Below are 26,319 nucleotides of genomic sequence, written 5' to 3'. Positions count from 1 at the left end.
TGGACGCTCTATGGTATAGGGTCACGAGCTATCGTACAATGCTTTACGGCGTCTAAAATGTGAAGCCGACTATTGACGAGTTAAACACTTTCATTCATATTTTTAAGAAAAGAATTCACCTACCGCATTGAATAAAAAAGTTTGTGTAAATCAAATCAAGTGAAAACTTTTAGCACATCATACATATAGAATTTTGATCGATCTCGTTTGAGCTAAATTTTTATCTATTAATTTAGTGAAATTGGATTTAAAAATGTGGATTCTTCAGACGTTCATGGAATGGGTTTAACACGTGCTTTAACGTGTATGGATGTTACTTAAAAAGGACTTGCAGCCTTACAAGCACCGTGCCGTAAGACTAATTAAATGATGGATAAAATAAACGCACAGTTCTTGTTCATAATGTTCGGTAAGTGGTTGTTCTCCTTGTTCTGAAATTGTGTTTTTATAAAAAAAATCTTAATATCGATGAGGCAAATTTTTATATTCATATGATATATAAAGAAAAACACACAAAAACGATGATGAAAGAAAATTATATAAATAAATTTAACGCAGAGCTGATTATGTATTCTGTACAAGAATGATTGTCTCGTTGTCTGCACGTGCTGATTTTCTTGATATGTTTCATATAAAGATATACACGAAATGGTACTGCTTTTTGTTCTTATATTATCAATGATTATATGTGTATTTAAAAGAATTCACACTATGAAGAAAATAAATAAATAAATGAATTCATATAAAAGTAAGAGTTAAATAAACGAAAGATGCCATTCTCGTTTAAGGACCAAGTATTGGCAACAGAGTAGAAGATTTTCTCGGTTCAAAGATATGCCCAATTACAAGATTAAATTTAGCAGATAAAAACAGATAAATCTGACAGACCAAATGGTTTTTTACCGGCTTCAGATGTTTTCCGTTTGCACTAAAATAATATTTTACTGATATATTTCTTGATAATCCGCGTTTGATGTTATTTTTGCTTCCTCCGCTCTCGTTAACATGTGTCTAATTCTTTCATTCATTATTATGTAAGTAAACAGACATTTCCATTAATTTTGTTTGATATTTTATAAGTAAGATCCGCCGAGGTTTTAAATGAAATTTCTTATTATAAATTTAATCATCTAGATTTAGAAATGAAAAAGTTTCAAAGTTCATGTGGTGATGTTTGCATTTTAACATTTACATTTATGTATCAATTAATTTCCCGATCAATTATTTCATATTGGCTTAATTAATTGGTATGAACGCATTACGTACATATAAGTTATTTTCCTTGTCATTTGGTTCGTTTCATTTTGACCGTAATTTTTACTTCGTGAAACGTACGATAAATCACAGTCGACTATTACACATGACATAATTCATTAGCAAACAATATTAAATGATTGCATTCCGTAACTTTCAAAATGAGCCGATGTCTGTCAAACAGTAACGTATAATATGACAAATTACTAATGTGCACTGTGATTTCTATGAGCAGCATTCAAGTGTACAGTAAGGCTAATAGAAAACTAACCACCCGTTATAATTGGGTAAATTGGGCAGCTTATCTATGACAAGGCCCCCTAGATAAGTCGCTACTTTATGCTTCTACCGATGGCACACCTTTGCACTTTAGAATATATGTACATACAGAAAGCACTATCAGCCAGTGAGGGCGAAATTGGGTTTGATAAGATAGCGTAATAATTATATAGAAAACAGTGTAAACTATGATCACACTCACACTACCTGTGTTTAGGGCAGCCCGACCCTACCTGGCAAATCCCTCTACCCTCGAGTTTTTTTCTACTCTAGTTAAAAAAACAACAGATTTTCCGCTATGAAGTTGTTGTAGATCAATTGTGTTGATTACAATTAAAAACATAAAGAATTAATTGTTTAATCCACAATATACCGAAATCTCACGCCTTTGCGACTTGTCTTGCTGTTTTGACTGGACTAAAAACAACAAGAAAAAAACTAATATAACTTTGTCTCTATACTACCTAGCATTTTTGAGACAGTTGTCCTGAACTCAGATATTTTTTAGGCCTGAATGAAATAAGCAATGTTAAAGGCCTAGTGTAAGCCTTCTATAAGAGCCCCCCAAATCGGTGTATAGTACACGACCTCTGATCTTAATCTAATTGCCTGGTGCCTTCTTATCAGATCTCCAATCTGAGTATCCTCTGTGCAGTTTTTGAGGTTTTATTTTAATATTGGACCCAAAATGGCCCTAAGCCAATAAACCAATAAACATGAACTTGGCCCCTACTGTGACACCAGTGCAATTAGAAGAATATGCACAGCAGGGAATTATCATGCCAAACACTCCTTAAACTAGGCCTTTAGATGTTGTTTTTTTTCAAATGTTTTTCAAATGTTGTTCAACTTTAAACACAAAAGGATGTGATTATACAAGGTTCGTTTAAGGTAAACTCGTACATTTGGTTTTTATTTCTTTATTCCCTGTCCATATTTTGAGTATGCTTGCAACTACTATAATACAACCTGTCAACATTGGGAAATACAAGGGTAGACCAAGCAAAATGTACTATTCGGAATTTTATCTTGTAATATTTTAAGATGCATCTTTTAAACGAAACTTTGTTCTTGTGGCCTTTTTTATAGTTCGCTATATCTACATGAATGTCATGAAGTAACGTTTGTGAATACTAATCAACATTGTCCTAACTCGAAGTATCGTGTAATCGGTTTTTAATGCTGAAGCTTTGACCAACCAAGATATTTCGTAAGTCGTAGAATTCCGTATTAGAGAAGGTCAAAACTTAATAAAACTACTCAGACGAACGTGGCCCTCAAATAACACAACCTCGCATCGTCGATATACTTCTAAATCTTCTATCAGCAATTAATAGCTCTGCGATTTTTAGTTGAAAAGTTATATATAAAGTGACACTCTTATTCAAAATTCAATACATACACATGTATAACAAACATAAATTTTGAGTGATAAACCTTTAACTACTTACAAAATAATGCATTTATGGAAAATATTAATTACTGATAACAAGATTGTAACCGTGTATTTAATAGCTGAAAATGCAAAAATACTAAATAATTGCTGGCATCTATTCATCCTTTTTGATATATTTAAACAATTGTATTATTTGTGGTAAATCTTATTTGGGAGTAAGAATGTATCTTTAATCAAATGAATATTTACTCAATCCATATTTTGGTACATTCAATTTTGCTTAAACCGAGTCCTTTGTTGCAAAATAATGCAATCTAGAAACTCCATGGTAACAGATACAGTTTTCAAAAATGTCTTTAATTAATACGTTTTAAGTAAAGTACATGACTATACTGGATCTACGTAATTGCAATTTTAAAGGGGCGGTGTGGTTAGATACGGGGAAATGAAACGATCAAAACTTCATTTATTAGACACATTCCAAGCTATCTTGGGTGCTGACAATATTTTGAACCAGCATTCCGTATTATGTTGAAAGTTGCCGTAATTTGTATCAGTCACCTCGTTACAAAGTCCGGGTCTTGCCCTTTTGTTTTTACGGTGTTTATATATACTTTTGATTTGTTTGAGTTAGAGCGACAATTGAACGTGAACTCTGCATGTTCTTCTTTCAGTGCAATTCAATTCAATTCAATGTAATTCAGGACATCACTTATGCAGCACGTGTCAATGTAAATTATGCTAAATACTGTATGCTTGTAGTACATGTATATAATTTTATCATTTATACGTTAGCCAGGAGAGAAACGAGACACAAACTTTTTTTCCAAATAAAACGAAAGTTGTTTCTATTGCATAACACTATATATACTTTGTACCTTGTTTTGAGAGTGTGTGTTTTTTTTGTTTGTTCTCGTCTATACATTCACTCCCATATCGGAACGGTAACAAGTAGTCATGATGAGCGTAACCGTTCTACAGCTACCATGCGTACAAATCACAACTTTTTTCACCTTCTACACGCTGTTTATTGAACTTTGTCAATGATTACAGTGTACAAAACATTTAGGTCACCTGCAACCCTCATGATTCAAATCATACACACACGCTTAAGCAATAACAATTCTGGTTATGGATACCGTAACCATTACATATACTCTAATCTAGATTTAATATATCATTTTTTGTTATTTATATAATTGAAACTCTAATACCAGATCTGAAATCAAATATCGGTGTTATGAACGAAAGTCCATAGTATATACAATTCTCTTTTCGGGGCTCAAGTTGCTAGAATCAAATATTTACATTCCTTTAATATGTTATTGAAGCTTTCCGTGCGTAATTTAATATCAGGGTGCGAATTGACAACTTTTTGTTTAAACAGAATTCCGAAAATTATCATGAAAATGTTAAATAAACATTTGAAACGAAGGACGGACACTTCTCGTCTGTTGGAGAAGTGTTTGCTTGGCGCAAAGTTGTTTTAACGATGTCGAGATATTGCCTTCCATTACAAAAGGTGATTTTTACAATAAAGAGGTTGTCAAAATGAAGTTTTTTTGTAAAGCCTGGTATGAAAGAGTAGCTTATAAATTGATTTGACTAAAGAGCAAATGTTTTGAATTATCTGTGGTGTAAGGAAAGTAAATACGCGAAAAATTACATACCGATAACCGCACATATACGTGCACAGTACGCCAATGTGGTCAAACGAAAGATAGAAAACGTTATATTATATTACTCTCTTTTTAAATAGTTTCATTTTCACAATGATTGTTTTAGATGAACCCGTCTCTGTTTTGAGCTATTTATGTTACTTAAGGAATAAAAAAAAATATTTTATGTTTCACCACTAGCCCACCACCGATCCGAAATGATAATGATTTTGTACACCCAAGCTTGAAATAAATTAATAACATTCTATCCGTATTAAAAAGATATTAACAAAACTTTTTATCGACCGAACGACGCACATTTAACCCACATGGATCGTTGGAGGAGCAGCACAATCTGTTTAAAGTGTGGCCTTACTCTGGTTTTATTATTTTCTATTCAGTTCATTCAATTGTATTTGATTTGAGTTGACATCATGTTAAAAACGAACATTAAAATATGTTACGGGGTTAAATTGGGTCAGACGCGATGAAAACAATGGTAAAAAAATCCATGGTTATTCCTTTGACAGTATCAGCTAAAATATACACAATACTGTATATAATACTGTATATTTTTAACATCTTATGCGACTTCACTTTGGGCTCTCTATTTCAGATTTCTATTTTTCAAGAGAACATTACAACTATATAATCTATCATATTAAGTGTATGCGAATGTTTAGGGACCAATGACAATCGAGTTATATTCAACATTGTGTATCACATAACAGCACGCCATCAGAAACAACAACAAAATTAGAATAAATTTTTAAAAAGCATATCATATAATCCTGATATATCTGTCGGAAGCGCTCCGGATGAGTAGTCACAAGGGACATTTTTTTCGTAAGTTCGACTCTCACCAAACTATTAAACTTTTATCAATTAACGAAGTCCATTTTTTCAACAAAGTACAATCGGTGGCGAACATTTGATTTAACTCAATTCTCATTTGTCCACAAATAAGTGCAAACACTAAATACATGTAGATGGCCTCTTGATTTTGCCTTGATTTAGTTTTCTATGTCAAAGATTGTGTTATTCGTCTTTGTGTTGCACAAATATACCAGCATTCAGTCGACAATTCAACAATCTGTTCATCATGTTACGAGAGCACGACGAGTACGCATATCGTATAAAATCTTCGTCCTACAAAAACCACAATCGGTACTCGATTCAAGATTTCCATCAGTGTATCTTGGTCTAATTGCACATCGCGTGTATTTTTAACAATTTGGTCCGTTTTCATAACTTAACCTAATCTTTAAGATTGATCTTTTATAGCATTGCCTTTATCTTATGTAGACCTCGTCAATGTTGCGACAAAGTTTTATTATCAGAGCGATTTTATGCCAAGCAAAATGTTATATTAAAATTTCTTATATTTGTCATTTGTTTATTTAGTTAGACATACTGTTATGATTTTATAACAATTAATTTACTTGTAAACAATGTGATTGATTATTGTAAATTTAGTTCGTCAGTCATAAACATTACACATTTTTTAAATGAAATTAAAGATTCAAATTCATTTGACAAGCTGACAATTTGATGTTCACTGATTTTGTACAAATGTAAAGTATTGAAAGTGTTAATGACAAACAAGGGGGCTCTATTATGGAAGCGTATATCGTATATACTGATACTGTCATCATGTAGTCTTGTCAAACTTCTTAAGTCGATTTGACGAGTTATAACACCACTTCTTGCCAAAGTTAAGTCCACTTACGTGGATATGACGACATATATTTAAACTATAACACTAAATTAAAAACACAAAATAATGTACATAAGTGACCATTTGAAATCGAATAAGCCGTCGATTACAAATATCACTTAGAGAAAACAAATCGCTAACTTTACTAAGGTATCAGATGCAGGGTTTTGTAGCGCGATACCACCCAGCGTGAAAGTGACGGCTTCACACAGTGAACATGAACTGTCCCCAGAAATGACCAGCATTTACCACTTGTATCTAATAACTCATCCGCTCAAATGTCTTCCAAAACGGGCCACCACCTGTGTCAACATACAGAACGTATTTTGTGAGCCATTAAATTAAACCAGTCGTCTTATTATTCATGAATTCATTTTAATTGATTTTGTGAAAGAGCGAAAACAGTGAATGTTCTTTTTACAAGGGAGAATTTTGGTTTACTTAAAGTTCATGTCATCGGCCGAAGATTGAAGCGAACACACTTTAGCCCCAAGATGCAATTTTACTGGATGCACGCTGAATGAAATAAAGTTCGCATTATTAAAGCTGCACTATCACAGATTTACCGTTTTTGCAACTTTTTTTTATTTTTTTTGTCTTGGAATGAGCATTTTTTTGCGTTAATATCTGCAAACCAGTAAGACTGGCTGATCTTCGCATAAATTGGCTCGTTCAAAGAAAAAAGAAGAAAAAAGATGTCAAAACGTTCAATCTGTGAGAGTGCAGCTTTAAAGCAAGGACACCTGATTTCCCCATAGTCCTCCGAAGCAAATGCAAACATTATTTCTCTCATTTTTTTCTCAGATTCTATAAGTCAATAATTACGGTTATAACTGCAGTATCAATTTTTTTATCATCTCTAATCGATTAGGCTTTTGAAATTCGGCAATAAATCCACCGAAAATCTTGGAAAAACAAAGCACAAGATTAATAATATCTGTCATGTGTTCCCGTTCCGTATAGAAAAATCCGACCCGAGGGCACCTGCGTTGCCTCGGCAAGCCTCGTTACCGGCTACGCAGCGTGCCCGAGGGTCGGATTTTTCTATCCGGAACGGATACACATGATAGATATTTTTTCTAGCATACCTTAATTATTTTTTTGTGAATAAACTGCATAAAAAAGCTCATTTTTGTACATTTCACCAAAAAGCGCGTGCGATAATGTTTAATGACGTCATGACGCGCAGTAATTTTTATTCACTGTCAACGTCAATAAGTTCTTTCGATATCAAGTCTTTGAAGGGTTATTTCGTTTTGTTGTGAAGATATATTTTTGCAAAGTTAATGTTTATGAAATTCATCTATTGAAATCTCATAATTATGGTTATTTAAAGTATATAATAAAAGAAATAAAAAAGTATTACGTCACAGCGCGTGACTCATATGGCATGGGGGATGCCAGATGGGATTTTCCAGCACGGCTGACGTCACCGGAAATGCCTATCCGGTGTGCTAGAATTATATATACTGTTCATTTTCACCATTATAATTTAAAACGCCATAGAGCAGTCTCGAAATATGACGTCTCTTTCGGAAGTTGTTCGGGCAAGTCGTCTGTTTAGGAACAAAATAGTTTTTGATATTTGTTAAAACATTAAATAATCTTTATGAAATTAATGCAATAAATTTTCATGCATTTTACAAAAATTGGACCTTGATCTCCAGTTTAATTATCTTATTATTGTATTATTTTTTTCTGCAGGCATATGTGGTACCTGGATCGTGGCTGAAGTTCAACCCCGGAAATGGGCTGAAGATGATTGCCAAAGGTCATTGCGCGAGTCCCTCGCCATTTCCGTAAAAACCCGATCTCCGCCGAAGTTATCCGGACACTGGACGTCGACAAAGTATGTACGAATGAAATCGTAACTGAAATCAATTCATCACGTTTTACGAATTCAAACCACACAAAGGCATGTATATTTTTGACAAATGATATTCAGAAAATTACATAGTACATTAACAAACGGTAAATGAAATAAATGCAGAAATGAGGGGTCTACAGAGTGTTATGTCTTGGCTGAAAACGAGGTACAAAATATAATTTGAGTCGTTTACTTACAATAAATGACATTTCAAAAGTAAACAATGTCTCACAATCTCTCCCCTTTCCTGTGATAAAGACAGCATTGTTGAAACTACATGTATGACTTAAATATGAAAATGTTTTGGTATTGACCGAAGCATACTTATAAGTATAATTGAAACAATAAGCTCAAAGTTTTTTTATGAACTACGTAAAGGTATACAGGAGCGAAGTGTGTCTTCTGTATATGATCAAACTTAAAACTAAAATGAATTTGCCTGATGTTTGACTGCGTATGACAGATGTAAATGCCTACGTTCATGACACCCGTCATGTTCAGAGGGCGAATAACGAGCCTTAATGGACGAGGGGAGGAATTTATAATTTATTATTTCTTGTCATAATACATTGTAGATAAGTATACTGTCATTGAATTTTTTCTTCTGTTTTTTTACTCCCCCCCCCCCCCCCCCCCCCCCCGCTTACCTGACTCAAAGCACGTTGCCGTTGAGCACTAGGCTATAAGTTACATAAACTATAATTGCCAACCAACACCATCATACGTGCTATACTTTTGCATTGATGGTCGTAAAGAATTATAAATGACATCGTTACCAGGGGCGGCTCCAGAATTCAACGTTAGAGGGGGCGTAACTTAAATATCTGATTGCATCACTTTTGTCATCAAAATAACAATAAAATAGATAAATGTCCATTCTTTTGTACCCACTACAATATTAAACATATAGCCAGAGAGGTATGCAGACAACTAACAGACTTACAATTAGGCAGATTGGCAAACTTACTAACAGACGAACAGATTGGCAAACTTACTAACAGACGAACAGATTGGCTGACAGACAGAGACGGACATCGTCGGATATTGTCCCATTCCTTTACTCAGAAGACAAAGTAATGGAAAAGGTCGCACGTAGGTATCCGACAATGAAAGCTTATGAATTCAGTGAAATGTCGTGGGTCTCCGACGATAAAATACTGACCGACAGCAGGACAGCGGATGGACGAATAGTTGGGATAAACGTAACGAATCTAGAACACGCAAACAACCTGTTTTAACTTCTAGAATGACCCTCGCTGACACGGATGGGTGATATATAGAATTTTGTCTAATCAAGCTAATGCAAATGTCCTATTTTTACTTCTAGAATGACCCTCGCTGACACGGAAGTTTTATATATATAGCATTTGGTGTAAGAAAGCAAACGCAAATGTCCTATTTTTACTTCTGGAATGACCCTCGCTGACACGGATGTTTTATATATAAAGCATTTGGTGTAAGAAAGCAAACGCAAATGTCCTATTTTTACTTCTGGAATGACCCTCGCTGACACGGATGTTTTATATATATAGCATTTGGTGTAAGAAAGCAAACGCATGTGTTGGAAGGTTACACATTATGATATTATCACAATTATTTTAAAACACCATATTTTCAAAGTGGCTTTCTGGAAAAAAAAACATACGATTTAGAATTTGTTTACCAAGTCACGTATACAAGGCTTAATTAAAATAAAACAAATTCGCAATGAATCAGACACCGTTTGCCAATCATGGTATTTAAAATGATTAGTTGTCATTTTTTCAATACATGTATATTGAGTAGAACTTATTTAAAAACAAACATTCAAATAAAACATAAAGCACACAGCCATTATATAAAATAATGATAAGAGACTAAACATTGTCTTGAGAAAACTAGTGCAGGAGAAGTTATTTATTTACCGTACAGGTCAATTTATAAAATGGTTAAAAGAGAACTGCATACCAGTTGACATTGAGTTTCCTAAAAAAAAGAATAAAAAAGTGTATTAAGTTTTGAAAGGTTTTCACTGATACGTTTATTCGAAAGGAAGACTATATATTGGATTTGAAAGGAGCAAGCTTATGTACAGATCTGGCCTCAATTTTTCGAAAATTCTTAAGCTAATTTCAATTAGCCTAAATAAAGACTCCAATTTTGAAGAATGGTTTATTGTGACTATCATAAAGATAATTGCTATTTTAAGTCTAAAAACCCTTAAACAAGAAAACATTATGCAAGCTATTGAAACACAAAAGTAGCGATCTAAGCCTAATCCTGTTATAAGGGATTTTAAAACTTTTTGAGAAATTGGGGCCTGGTCTCCATAGGTATTTCATTCCAGACTGTAATATGACAATGCATCCTTGAAGGCAAATGAAATGTTTTCAGGTATTTAATCTAAGTCCACTTTAAAATAATAATGGCGAAAATAAGCAATGTTTACATTTTGATGATGGGGATTTTATAAGCTGAGTACTTGGACAAAGCCTTGTTGTGGATTTTGTACAGCACAGCTGTGAACTCTTAAACGAGGCCCACTCACCCATTTGTAATGGCCTTTTCTATTATTCTTCGATCATTATATTGGTGTATGGGCGGGTTATTTCTCGTATTGACAAGAGCTTTATACCCGTTTTATGCGTCTAGTAATTCCTTTCAAATTATGAAATTACATGTATGACACGAAGGGTTGTTTAAAACATACCCTATGGTTTAAAGGGGCTATACACCGTATGATAAAATAGCGGGAAAAAAAGAAAATTGTCGAAAACTGACACGAACTTGGTATCGATGTGAACAATGCATTGAAACTAACTAACTGAAGTACCACAAAGTTTACAATTAATTTATTTTTCGCAGTTTTTTTTCGTATTTTTCCATAAAAAAAGATCACTAGGTATGTATACCTAGTATAATTCATGCTTATGCGTGATTGGCTTGTCGATGTTATCACGTGATATTACCAAGTTAGGTATATAGCTTAAATATTCAAAGGGTTTAGAGTGAGCCTTCGTAGCACAGTGTATACAACACTGGCCTGCAATATTGGCGACACCGGTTCGAATCCTGACTCCGATTCTAATGTTTTTACATTTTTTTTACAATTGTGATATTAAAGAGTAAAACATTTTATTAAAGAATTGTCCTGAGATTCGTTACAAAAAAAAACGTTTTTGGTGCCAATCTGGTGTATTGTCCCTTTAATTCAAAATACGGTTTGAAAATTGTAAAGTATTTTTGGAAGGTATTGTTGTACATACTCACAATGCAAATCACAATGATGTTATCTGACATTTCATAAAAAAAGCTTTTGTTTACATGAAGGTAAAACATAAATATATAAAATTGTTGAAATGATGTTGGTCAGAGCTTGAACACTAATACCGGTTTAGGTATGAGCTAGGACACTTAAACCGGTTTAGGTGCAGCTTGCGACGCTGTTGGCCAGTGCTATGACACCTATACCGGTTTAGGTGCAGCTTGCGACGCTGTTGGCCAGGGCTAGGACACCTATACCGGTTTAGGTGCAGTTTGCGACGCTGTTGGCCAGGGCTAGGACACCTATACCGGTTTAGGTGCAGCTTGCGACGCTGTTGGCCAGGGCTAGGACACATATACCGGTTTAGGTGCAGCTTGCGACGCTGTTGGCCAGGGCTAGGACACCTACACCGGTTTAGGTGCAGCTTGCGACGCTGTTGGTCAGGGCTAGGACACCTACACCGGATTAGGTACAGCTTGTAAAAGGTGTTAAGGGACCTGTTAACACATTGTTCTTTACTGGCATTTTTGAGACCAGAAAAAGTCGCCACTTTATTTGAATGTTTTAATGTATTGTAGAGGACTTGACGAGTTTTTTCATCCAGTCCTTCAAATGCTACAACAACGACTATGAGGTATCCATTGCTATTAAATGAATAACGTTTGACCCGTTTTATCAACGCACTTCATTTCAACGTTGACGTACTAATAGTTGTTGATCTTGTGGTTTGCGGTACTTTTCAGCTATCATCTTAGCATAATTTAATTTGTATTAATGACTCAAGGGAATAGAACAACGCTTAGCCGGTGTTTGGGGACATTGACATTCATTTTTGGGGACATGCATTTTTCATTCCTGTACCTAATATAGTTTGTGTTTCCGAAGGATCTCCTTTCCAGAATAAAATAAACAATCCCACATGAATGTTTCGTACTTGCAAATAGGATTAGAACTAGGGAGAATTAACCTACACCAGGTCAGCCTTGAACACAGACTTCCCTTGAATTAACATTACGTACCTACATCTTCGAGAATATGTTCAAACATTGTGTCCGCAAACGTAACGAAGCAGAACGCTCGAATTTTAACCAGGTTTTCACAAAGTGAAACCTGGTTATTCGAATGACGAACGTCGTTGTTCGGGCTGGCGGGCGGGCGGCGTCAAAATCACCTATGAATTATTTCAGTAAGGGTTGACATTTCTTGACCAAACTTGGTCTATAGGAAGAGTTTATGGATAACTTTCATGGGATTGCGTTTGGGGTCCCTAGGATCAAGGTCACTGTTACTAAAAATCGAAAAACGGTTGAAACTGAATAACTTTAGTAAGGGTTCACATATCTTGACCAAACTTGGTTTATAGCAATAATTTATGGTTACCTTTCATGGAATTGCGTTTTGGGTCCCTAGGGTCAAGGTCAAGGTCACTGTTTCTAAAAATAGAAAAACGGTTGAAACTGAATTACTTTATTTTGGGTTGACATATATTGACCAAACTTGGTCTATAGGAAGAGTTCATGGATACCTTACATGAGATTGCGTTTAGGGTCCCTAGGGTCAAGGTCATTGTTACTAAAAATAGAAAAACGGTTGAAACTGAATAACTTTAATTAGGGTTGACATATCTTGACCACACTTGGTATAAAGGAATGGTTTATGGAGCACTTTCATGGGATTGCGTTTGGGGTCCATAGGGTTAAAGTCAAGGTCACTGTTACTTATAATAGAACAAAAACAGTTGAAACTGAATAATTTTAGTCAGGGTCCACATATCTTGACCAAACTTGGTATAAAGGAAGTGTTTATGGAGACCTGTGATAGGATTGTGTTTGGGGTCCCTAGTATCAAGGTCACTGTTACTAAAAATAGGAGAATGGTTGAAACTGAATAACTTTCGTCAGGGTTCACATATCTTGACCAAACTTGGTCTATAGGAAGAGTTTATGGATACCTTTCATCGGACTGCGTTTGGGTCCCAAGAGTCAAGGCCGAGGTCACTTTACTAAAAATAGAAAAACGGTTGAAACTGAATAACTTTAGTTAGGGTTGACATATCTTGACCCAACTTGGTTTAAAGGAAGAGCTTATGAATTCTTTCATGTGATTGCGTTTGGGTTCCCTATGGTCAAGGTCACTGTTACTAAAAATAGAAAAACAGACACATGCTAAAGTTGTTCTGTCAATCATTGAAAACCTGGTTTCGTCGCATTGCGGCGTTTCTTGTTTAATAAGGACTCACATATCAACCATTTTTGTTGACTCTGTGGTGAACAGTTTGAACAGCTTTCGTTGAGCTTGAAGTGATCAGCCATTGCCATATAGGAAATATGTTCTGCATATGCCAATGCTTGGCCAAACATAAAATTAAGTTAAAAAATATTCTATGGTTTTACCTCTATTCCGTTTCAGATGCGAGGTACGACCAGGTCCAGAGTTCGTCCTTCGAAAGTATGTGTTCCGGAAATCCGGTTTTTTTGCACAGCTTTTCTATTACGCAGACGAACAATGTAGTCACGTGACCCATTACGTCAGTGCACGCGGGAAAGTCAAGCCTCTGGGTGAATCCTGGAGAACCCCGGGTGGAGTCCAGTCTAAATATAGCCTGTCAGAGGTGAAGGTCATTCCATATTCAGAAAAGAAGGCACACACTTTCGGTAAACTCGTGCGGAGATTTTGCCCAGACGCTAAAGTGAAAACTGTTTCTCCGTACAGAAAATTTAGCATTTTTAAATTCCCTCTGAGAAGTAAGAGGAAAAGCACATTTGAAAATTTAGAAGACTTTGATTGTACAAAATTATTTAACTTTACCATGAATGAACTGCAACTTTTACGGGTAGAAAGAAAACAACTGAAATCCATAATGACCAAGAGTTCCGAAAAGCGGTTGGAGCTTCACCTTGGTGACGTCAGCACGGAAATGACATATCGTTGGCAACACGTTCCAACCTACTACCAGATTCCTTTGGTTAAAGCAAAGGTAATGTATATATTACATTTTCAAATGATAGGTTGTAAGCTAATATCCATGGCCAGTCTTCGTTCTTGCACATCCGAGTGCCCCACAACTCATGTTTGTCCAATTTTCTTTATATATTAATGAGTTCATGTTTTTATTGCAAATATTAATACATTACTTTCTGAGTACATTCAATGATGTGAAAACGTCAAAATCTTTCTAAAATGCAACTAGAAAGCTCGTTTTTATTTCATATATGCTTAAACATTTTTAGAAGAAAAAATGAAAAATGAAAAAAGTTTCGAAATAACGATGCTATTATAGTTTTCAGTACAAACGACTGTAGACAGCTGCCTGAATTGTATGAACAATGCGCAGTTATTGTCCTAGAACTCAGTTCAATAAGGTGTGGAGTCTTGAGTTTCAAAACCATGGCACACTCACAATAATAAGTACAAGGGCATTATCTATTAAGTATTTGTTTGCCGAGTCTCGTGACTATATTCTCTCAAAGTGCAAATCGAAGAAAAGGGAAACTAGTTCAACTACCTAGCATTGCATTGTACCAGTTCGATGGTGTACAATTGGAGTAATCACGTTTAAAAAAATCGCAAATGATTATCCCTATAATAGCAAATAAATTGTACCAAATTTGATAACGATTATGTAAATAATTTTGAGTATTCACGTACAGTGGGATATAATTACAAACATTCAGACATGAACACTATCATCAAAGGGCTAACTACAGAAGTATTCATGACAGTACATAGATTAATTTTATTGAAGATACATCCCTGGGGTCGAGAGTCAAAATCTAAATAAGTATTTAAACAATGTGAACAGTCGTTTGCCAATTTTGGTAGACATATAATTTTACACTTAAGAAGTATTTTGGCGACAACATCTTTTATTATTGTAAACTAGGGGAGTTTTTAGAAGGAGGCTTCAGTTACAAATTTGTTTGGGGGTTAAAGATAATCATTTACAAGCCAGGCGTGTGATTTAATTTTAAATCCTTTTGTATGCTGAAAATAATCAGGATATAAGACAGTTTTCGTTCTAGTGTTCATCATGGCAAATCTTTCTAATGTCAAATCGTAATTTAAGGTGGAAGGCGACTATGATTTTTTTTCGAGTTACTGTCTGAAAATTGGTATACGAATAGAAGAGCATATGCCCAGTTAGGGACTGTTTTTACTTTTTCAATATTCGGAACAGTTTTGAATCTACGAGTTTTCAAAATATGCCACTGACGTCAATTTTGAGACGTCTGTCATATTTTTGCGTTCCAGCTACAATAACCGATATTTTCATCAATTCTTCGTTTACAGCTATGAAATTTCAACGTCAAATACGTCTTGTGAAAATGTTCACGCTCATATATTTACACCTCAACTTCCATTCCTTCAATGAACTGCCTTTCGGCAATAGCGTTCATCAATCGATGAACGCAACATCTTCGGATATGTTCGGATCGTAATTCATTGCATAACAATATAGCGTGTGTGTATCATCTATCGGTGTACTAAGACTTCCGTTGCTTACTGTTAAATCGAAGTTCATATAAATGTATAATTTTTAATACATATATGTTGAGGATTTAATTATGTACATGTACGTTTTATAACAATACGTAATGAAAAAGAAACAGGTATAGGGGTTAGATTATTTGATACTGCGCAAAAACGAAGTCGGTGAGGTACCCTTTTTTGATATCAGGCGATTTGCAATAAAATATTGAATACATGTATTTAAAAAAATCAAAATTAAACGAGCAGTTTTTTCAAGAATTAAAGAAAGGCGCACTTTTTTCAGTGAAACACGACGCCGTTTTCCCGGGAAAAATGACGTTAAAGACGAATCTTAAATAAATAACGTAAAAGAAGAGAACGAAAAATATATGTGCGTGAACATTTTCACAAGACGCACTTGAGGTTTAAATTTCTTAGCGGTAAACGAAGAATTGGTGAAACTATTGGTTATTGTAGCTGGAACGCAAAAATATGAGACACGTCTCGAAATTGACGTCAGTGGTATATTTTGAGGAGTCATAGTTTCAAATCTGTTCCGAATATTGAAAATGTAAAAACAGTCCCTAATTGGGCATATGCTCTTCTATTCGTTTACCAATTTTCAGACAGTAACTCGAAAAAAAATTCATAGTCGCGTTCCACCTTAAAATATATTTATTTCGTTAAGATAACTTTAATGACGAAACATTTGTCCGTTAACTATAATAACAGCTTACCGCTGAAATATTTCCTAAATTTTACAATTTTTCAGGAAAATGATATTTTCATTTTTTTTCTTTTATACATACTGAAACATGGGACTGTTATAAGATAATTGTGGTGTAGATTGCCAATATTTTTAGAACATCATTGAAACAGGGTGTGGAACAAAGATAATGAATAAGACACTGTACCGACCACTTAGGCCTCCACTGACAATTATTGAACGGACCGAAGCCGAAAACTGACTGGGCTGATTGTGAGGTGACTTCCACTCCTTAAATTTCCTTCGTACAAAAAGTAGTAACGAATTATATGTGTTGCATAACAATTGTATTTTCTAAATGTATCATGTCTTTGGAAACATAAAATGATTCACACAGACACAGTGTTTCTTGTTAACTGGCTGTTTAACAGTAGGATATAGTTATTTTGTGGGAGAAGAAATGGTGGGGTTAATGGGGCAAACATTCATGCGATGTACCCGAGGAATTTCTTACAGCAGTATTCTGTTTTGTATGGTCATACATGCACAGATATCAAAGCATGAATGTAATGTAAGGTCGTTTTCTCCTATTACTCCTAACAATCTAAATAATATTTAAAGCTATAACTGATATCATATATGTTAATATTTAACATAATGTGACCTATTTGCAAAGATTAAACGATATATTACCGTGAACGAAAATAAATTATGCAATCTACCCGAGGATCATTCCAGTCATGAAGGGATATACGTAAACATACGAAATGTTCGTCATTTGGACCTTACAACACAAACCGATTATCAAGTAAAAGAACATTCGGGTTATTAAATCAAAGCGCTTAAAGCGTTGAATGGCTTTCGGCCTGCATTGTTTTGTGAGTATAGTCATGTAAAACATAATTATTAACATAAACATCTAAAAATAGAATATGCTCGCTCATAATTTCCTTCGCGAAAACTTTTAGAGTTAAATGTTGATTTTCAATGGGATCATGAAGTACAAGTCACTTGAAATTTGGAATACATCAAATAGTTACTTATAAGGTATGGAGTAATTCTCAATATCATATAAAACCTGGAGCTTTGGTTTCATAAACAATGCACTGCCACGGATAAAGCATTAAGGAATGTTTAGTAAAATCTACTCTACACTTCAAACTTGTTTTATGCGTATTTAATTTACTACCTGGATATGCCGGCTTAACCAAATGCCTCCCAACAAAATATTGGATATATTAATTATGTTTATGTTTAAACCTTCTTTCTACATCGACAAACACTACTGGATCGAATCACCCACATACTATTTATTCCCTGTATGTTTGATATACATGTATCTTAATAATGCCCTATACATTATCACTCGTGGACAAAATGAACAGATTTATATCAGTTTTTTTTTTAAATATGCATACGCATTATACTACATGTTCAAGATATAAGACTGAAATTACAAACTGAGACAAACTGAGAAATATTCACATACTTTCATTTTCATTCGGCATGATATGACTATGATACATATTGTAGCAGGTCGATAGCCTGTCAACGCTTTACACGATTTGATTTGAATGGTAAAAGTGTATAATATTCATTTAGTAATGGTTAAAAGGTTGTTTGTATATACTTACACAAGAGAATGGTTTTATGCGTCACATATTTTACAAACACAAGTAACAACTAACAATTTCAATCAAAATTGTTATTATTGACAAGAAATAGCCGATTTAGGCAATTTAAAACATAAAAATATACTTATAAATGAACTACAATCACCAAAAAAACTGATTGTAGGATAAAGTGAAGTATTATAATTTAATTTAAAATATCATGAATTGATATTTTACGCATAATTACCATTTAATTGCATCATAATATAATCCATATTCTTTCCTGGTTTTAACGACTTCTCAGAGTTTATTTCCGGGGAATAAACCTGTCCGAATGGCCAACATTATATTCTTAACTACAATGTACATGTAGATATGATCAGTCCTCGGCCGAAGCAAAATCTAAACACAGGCAAATACCGGTAAGGCCACACCAAATTAATGTTTAGTTACTCGGATTTTTGCCCAAAAAAATTGGAGCGAGCGAGCGAAAAAAAATAAAAATAAAAGTTTGTCAGTTTTCATAAAAAACGAAGCGAGCGAAAAATATATTTTTCCTTATATTCAATATAAATAAGAAAGATTGTTCAAAATAATTGCCCTTAAACCCATTTTAATGCGTTCTTGAACTGAACCTCTAATGGACATTGGGAAAATGTCGGAATACATACTATTTATTCATCCGTGTTTAGTACAAACATTATATCGACAAATCTTATGTCTTATATAATTAAAACGTACTTTAATATGACGATCATTCATAATAATAAATAACCCTGCTTTTAGTAAAAAGTTTGAAACGACTTATATAAATCTACCTGAATCAGTTTAACATCATATGCAACTGTATTTAAACATAACTTAGGATTGATTTGGGATTTGTAAAAAATGATCACTTACACAGGCATCATCGAACATCAGACTCCATATAACATAGACTAAATTTTGTTTTTATTATCACAGGAAATGCAATGACATGTGCTTATTAAAACAAAAAGAACAAGGGTATTTTTCAGAGTACTTTTTTGACTTCCGGTTTCTCAAAACCCGGGTAATATACCCGACTGCAGGGACACACTGCTGGTAAAATCCCTGCCAAATGGCCCCGCAACCCCGAATACCTATGTGAGACCCACTCCTGTCTATCTTCATTATGAAGACAAAAGCACTTTCACTAGGCACTGCGGGGCCACCTGAAAGGTAAAAAAACACAGCCCATTGCCTCTGCTGTCCCCGGTATACCCCTGGAACAAGGGTGAGGGGTGGGCGGGGCAGTGGTTACAATTAACAAGTATATTACAATCCCGGATTATGCTGCAAATAAAAACAAAATATTAGGTGATAAACTTAGCCGCTTACTTATGTTGAGGTATATCCAGACCAGTGCTTATATCGCTATTTGTGAAAAGATATTTGTTCATAACTGTTGTTTAGTCAGAATTTGATCAAAAATGAGCTTGATACATCAATTTGGACCAAACAATGACTCATGTTCCAGTAAAGTTGACCTGTCCGATTTCCATTCAAAACGAGTCACTAATTACGCAATATGATCGCTACCAGTCTTAGATACAAATGCTTTATTGCATAATGATTGCTTTATATAATGACCCTTAAGTGCATGAGACGATCAACAATGACTTCTGAATACATGTATTTATTTCATTCAGTACGCGTTCATTTTGAAACTATTTGCGGATTCTGATTTTAATATTGCGTTCTGTAACTCGCCGATATTAAAATTATTGCTTCTTGTACAATTTCAATTGCGTTATATTACACAAAACGCAGCTTATTCGAACTATATTAACCGCATAACATAGATTAAAAAACTCATTACAGCGCTATTTATAGCAAGCTAATTAATATGCAGAACGCAGTCCGTAGCTATTAGAGCAGATTGCTTACTAGGTATTTCGATGTAAATGTTAATGTAAATAAGGTCGGTGACCACCGCAGTTCTAACCGCGCTGGGGTTGATAAGCCCTGCGCGCATTAATTCGCCAAAAGTTTAAAATGTTATGTCGATCTGCCGATGCGATTTCCGAGATACGGTTATAAAAGTCTGCAGGTCTAGCGGCCTACAGCCTAAAAACAGGCAAAACAATCGTACAGTGTATTCGGGGGGTGGCGGGGAGTGTATCTCATAACGTGTACATACAATGGTGTAAGATATACAACTGTTGTATTATAATACTTCATACCAAAATTTAAAAAAATAAACTTAAACTTGTGAAACAACTCATGCGAACTATAAACTTACGATGAAGATACCAAAACGCCTTTTTTAACATTCTTGTATTGTATCTATAAATCTTATCCAACTACTAAACAATTTCACGCGAGTTATTACAGTTTTTTATAAGTGGCCAACAAAAAAGAGTTATACATTTAATGCTTATAATTTTCATTCAGCTATACTTAGGAGGGATTAAGCTCGACATCGTAAAAATGATAAATAATGTGATTGTTATGATGTTTCACTTAGCTTTACTACTGTATGGTTCTGTAAATTGAGAATGTTTAAAATAGAGGCTTTTCCTCCTTCCATGTGTTTTATATCAAGTACTTTACGAGGATAATTCACGGCCACATGTTTTGTATATATCTGAGGTATTAAATGATTGGACAGAGTATTGACATTCTGATTGAAATGTAATGTAGTGTTTACGCTCACGTGTCCGCCTATGGGATCGCCGGATGGAATCTTATTTTATCGATTGAAAGCTTCTAATGAAAACCACTATCAAAGTTTCATTTAGTTAAAAAAACATATTGTAAAGTCGGTTATGGAGCGGTTCGGGCATGCGCACTGGTTAATATAGAGACATCACCAACACCAAGCTAGTAGAGAACAGTCATTTAAAGTCAGGGCTGTTTTATTTATGAGTTGACTTTGATACCCGTTTTGTTCGTTTTCAAAAGACGATCTGAGTTGATCCTCAAGTCATTGTAAGTTTTAACCAGACCTAGAGTCTCGTTTAATCTGCTTTGATACCTTCCTGATCCCGGGGTGGAAAGCCAAAGTTTTAACTTCATCTTTTTAATCCGCGACGTTCATCTTTAGGAAAATCTGTTGTTATTGGATTAAAAATCCAGACCTGTTTGTTTACAATTATGTAAGAATTTATACAGACTTTTAAATCTTAACTACCGATTAATGTGATTATGACTTAAGAAACAAGTTAATCTTAGTCATCATTAATAATCTCAAACAGTGCCAGTTCAGGCACTATGGAAGTTTTGCTACATAAAAGAAAGTTGAACCGATATTTTGATAGCTAAATCATTACGAGTCAGTAAGTACGTATTACATATTTTAATGTAACAATATCTTTACTGCTAGGAAATGCTTGAAAAATCGCAAAGGATTAACCGCCAATACGTGTTTTTTTCACTGAATATTTGCACTACATCAAGCCCATTTGTTCTCTTTCCTCGATAAATGACATACGAATATCCAACGACGGAAAAAGTGTCCTTTTTGCAATCATAACAAGTGTCCATTAATCCACAGTTAACTACTCCATAATGAGTCGCCCTCAGCGAAAAGTGGCAAAGCAGACGACAATTTCAGATCGCATGCTTCTCTCGCGACACCAAAGCGCGTGCCCCACGGGTCATTAAAAGGCCATTTTCTGGGAAATTTACTGTCTTCTTATTAAAACTATTAGATTTATGGTGCTAGAGATTGAAACTCGACCGCCTCCATTCTTCTAATTGTCTGAAAAAAGAGAGATAATTTAAGGGTTTTCATTTTCAACATCATACCCTTTCCGTGACTGTCTGTTTGATAATTAACATGTGTATCTTAATCATAGAACTGGACGTTTCTATATTAAACAGGTACAAAACATGCGTGCTTACCACATATTTAATTACCCATTCTTAAATCAACAGACCGACTGTGCTACAATTCCAATAATTATAGTGTTTAATATGTCGCTAAAAAAATTATATTCGTATCTTTTAGACACCCGGATGCGAGGTCTGTTCCATTCTTTCGAGCGCTAATCACCGTCGTCCGCCGGCGCTTTTGATTAGTCAGCACCACGAGGTGGCACTTTCAGGAGAGTGGGTGAGTGAGCGGTGCGAGACACGTCCAAACGGTCAGTTCCTGACCCGCCATCTATCCTTCCTTGGGTGGCGCTCCTTTCAGGGCGTCTATGAATTTTATAGAGACCCCGACTGTTCGGAAGCTAGTTATAGTATAGCAATAAAGGGAACGTATGTGTTGTCAGGAAAATCGGATGTTATACCATCAGCAAGTGAATTCATTTTCGAAACCTCAAGACTTAAAATTACCCCCCAAAACTACCAGATGCTGATGTACATGAACAGTTACGCCGGAAATAAATGCGGGGATTCCGGAAATTGGAAAACGGGTGTGACGCAGGATGTGACGTCAACAGAGGGGTGTGTCCTTTTAGGGATTTCCCTGCCTCATGTCGAGTATGAGCTGATGAAAACGGAGTATGACAATAGACACAGTTATCTGTACGTAGGACAAAGGCCAAGCGACTACGTCCCGTTATCCGACGTCAAAAACAGACCCACGTCTTTTCAGCACCCGCTGGTAAGGTGCGGTTCTAATAATGAAATTATGCACGAAGTTTCGCCAGTATTTGACCAGTATTCGGCCTATAGCGGTTCGGACAGCATGGCTGTACCGCTTACGAGTAGCTCAGAACAAAAAAGTATTTGTAGTGTCATTATCCACATTATCAGCATTTTGCATCTGAAATCATATAGACTTTAAGTTTGCAGTCGCGCCAACTTTAGAAAAATGTCTTTCAAGTTTCAGAGAATCAAAATAACTTCATTATAGCGGTGGTTGACACAATGTGCACCAGTTGACAATGTATTTAATTTCTTTTACCATCTTTTTGTTATATTCTCATTACAGAATTTTGTGACTTTTTTGGCGATCATCATTAAATTGGTATCATTTCTCATTACCATTATTGGAATGCCAACATAATACTGTTTGTCAGGGGTCGTTTTCATATAGCAACTTAATTTTGTTAAAAAATTGCCCATTTTCTTACTTGAAATGAATTTGTACATCAAGAAATTGGTCTAGTAAAAAATTCAAATAAAATACCTTTCTTTGAAAAGTCAATCTTTGTTGAAATAATTTTTGTCAACAAAGTGATATTTTCTCAAAATAATGTTTGGTGAACAAGACTCCAGGGCTACGATTTTCAACGCTCCTCACCGAACAAAACGAAACGGCCTTCGAGATGAATCGCCAATGACGTTTCGGGTTAGATAACTACCCGGTAATTGATGAATTGCTTTTTAAATCTGCTCAGACCAAAAACAAAATAGGGTAATTTCATTGATATTTAGGGGTTTTTGAGGATATATAGATTTACAGAATAATGATGTTAAAAAAACAATTCAAGCTATTTGTGTGAAAATGCATGTGATTATATTACAATTTTCTTCAAGTTTATGTTATGTATGCTTTGATGTATATGTATGTATGTATTTCTTTAGACCTTGCGGTCAAGGATAACCCGTGAAAGTGCAAGCACTTATTTCCAACGGGGTTCTTTTTTTTTGCTGAAGGGACAGCACGCGGAAGGGACAGTGGTGGGATTCAAGGAAGTCCGGGTGCGATACCCTAGCTCTTTTTCGAAGAGACCTCTTGGTTCTTTTACGTGCTCGGTGTAGGTTAAACCAGTACTGAGTACACCACTTTTCCAAGCACTACCCTTTAAATGCCAAGCGCCAGGCAAGGGAGTTACTTGTACCAACTTTTAACGTCTTGATGCGGCCAGGGATCGAACCAACGACCTCCCGCTCCGTAGGCGGACGCTTAACAAATAGGCCACGGAGACGGTATAAATAAAGTATGTTCTATGTTCTATGTTAACAACTGTAGAGCGTTTAAAAATCAATAGAAGAGTACATTCTAATATATCACACAATTGAATAACACCAGATAGGTATATAAACACACAGGTATATACAATCAGATAGGTTTTTAGACACACATATATATTATCAGATAGGTATATATGTAGACACACAGGTATATAACAGCAGATCGGTATATAGACACACAGGTATATGACATCAGATCGTTATGTAGACACACAGGTATATGACATCAGATATGTATGTAGACACACAGGTATATGACATCAGATAGGTATGTAGAAACTCAGGTATATGACAGCAGATCGGTATGTAGACACACAGGTATATGACATCAGATATGTATGTAGACACACAGGTATATGACATCAGAAAGGTATGTAGACACACAGGTATATAACAGCAGATCGGTATGTAGACACACAGGTATATGACATCAGATATGTATGTAGAAACACAGGTATACGGCATCAGATAGGTATGTAGAAACACAGGTATACGGCATCAGATAGGTATGTAGACACACAGGTATATGACATCAGATAGGTATGTAGACACACAGGTATATGACATCAGATAGGTATGTAGACACACAGGTATATAACATCAGATATGTATATAGACACACAGGTATATAACATCAGATAGGTATGTAGACACACAGGTATATTACATCAGATCGGTATATAGACACACAAGTATATAACATCAGATAGGTATATAGACACACAGGTATATTACATCAGATCGGTATATAGACACACAAGTATATAACATCAGATAGGTATATAGACACACAGGTATATTACATCAGATAGGTATATAGACACACAGGTATATAACATCAGATAGGTATGTAGACACACAGGTATATAACAGCAGATATGTATATAGACACACAGGTATATAACATCAGATAGGTATATAGACACACAGGTATATAACAGCAGATAGGGATGTAGACACACAGGTATATAACATCAGATAGGTGTATAGACATACTGGTTTATAACAGTAGATAGGTATATAGACACACAGGTATATAACATCAGATAAGTATATAGACACACAGGTATATAACATCAGATAAGTATGTAGATACACAGGTATATTACATCAGATCGGTATATAGACACACAAGTATATAACAGCAGATAGGTATATAGACACATAGATATATACCAACACATAGGTATTTTCTCCGTGTTTTTGTTTGTTTTCTTCTTGCACATCCACCAAAAAGTACACCCTAAATAATAGTCATAACGTCTTTTCCGGATTTCATCTTCATATTGTGTGCATTTTCTACTTACCTCAAACATTTGTTAACGAGAATGTTACAATAAATGTTTTACTCACACCGCAGGTTTCTTTCTGATAACGTATACTGTTGCTGTTGTTATTGTTGTTGTTGTTGTTCACGTTTTAGAGTAAGTAATAAGAGTAGTATCTGCTAACTGTTTTACAATGCAGCCTACAATTGGATTGGCCGTCGTTTTCTGCACAGAACCTTGATCATGCTGCACAGAACTTTGATTATGCTGCACAGAACCTTGATCATGCTGCATGCATGCATCAAGCGTTTGATGTTTGAATATTCGCACCTGTTTGGATGTTGCATTGCGTGTAGTGAACCACACCCTATTCCATTAAAACTTATTCATGAAACGGACGCCAAAAGAATAATTGTATTATTTAAACAAAAGTTTAGGCTTTGAAGCACTGTTTCTTTCCAAGTGCTTCCATTGGAATTTGCTATTTCTTATTTAGTTTTTTAATTTACAGTGATCTTGAATTAAAAGAAATGTTCATGCAATGCTCGACTTGACTGCAGTGTTTGTTTGATCATCGTTTATTTGGATCGAAATGTTTGACAACCCATATGTCACACGTGTTTCATTAGCTGCCAATGTAGGGTGTATTCTTAAAACATGTCACATTATGAACGTTTTCGTTTTTAAACTGTCGGCTGCAAGCCGACAGTCTTTAGAGAGCGGTATTTCAGAAACGCGACTAGTCGCCTGACACGACATATTGAACATGAATATATTAATACACACCACCTTCGTAGCAACAGAACTTCTTACGTGAATGTGGGGCGTCAAGTACTTGCGTATGTGTATTTAACGCGTTATTGCATTGTTTCATGACAAAACATTGCGTGTTACTCTTAGTATAGCTTTACTTAAAATTTGATAAGTTTTATTTAAAAAAAATAATGAAAAAATA

The 26,319-nt window shown here is 35.1% G+C and overlaps 1 protein-coding gene across 1 annotated transcript; it reads left to right on the top strand.

The window, feature by feature from the left end:
* Positions 1 to 25,450, top strand: LOC128243283 (protein APCDD1-like). The gene is made up of 4 exons (XM_052960952.1): positions 1 to 409; positions 8,009 to 8,153; positions 13,825 to 14,392; positions 22,178 to 25,450. The coding sequence occupies exons 1-4, from the start codon at positions 367 to 369 to the stop codon at positions 22,961 to 22,963; spliced, it is 1,542 nt and encodes a 513-aa protein (XP_052816912.1). The 5' UTR covers positions 1 to 366; the 3' UTR covers positions 22,964 to 25,450.
* Positions 25,451 to 26,319: the final 869 nt, after the last annotated feature.

Source organism: Mya arenaria, chromosome 8 (genome assembly GCF_026914265.1).
Source record: "Mya arenaria isolate MELC-2E11 chromosome 8, ASM2691426v1".
Lineage (NCBI taxonomy): Eukaryota > Metazoa > Mollusca > Bivalvia > Myida > Myidae > Mya > Mya arenaria.
Note: the sequence above shows the minus strand (reverse complement) of the source record. Positions and strands in the feature narration are given on the sequence as shown.

What these genes read in the sequence shown, in the direction of transcription:
- LOC128243283 (XM_052960952.1), top strand. Translation starts at nt 367, where the DNA reads ATGATGGATAAAATAAACGCACAGTTCTTGTTCATAATGTTCG. An exon ending in GGACACTGGACGTCGACAAA is followed by an intron (nt 8,154 to 13,824) that starts GTATGTACGAAT and finishes ATTCCGTTTCAG; the next exon opens with ATGCGAGGTACGACCAGGTC. An exon ending in TTCCTTTGGTTAAAGCAAAG is followed by an intron (nt 14,393 to 22,177) that starts GTAATGTATATA and finishes CGTATCTTTTAG; the next exon opens with ACACCCGGATGCGAGGTCTG.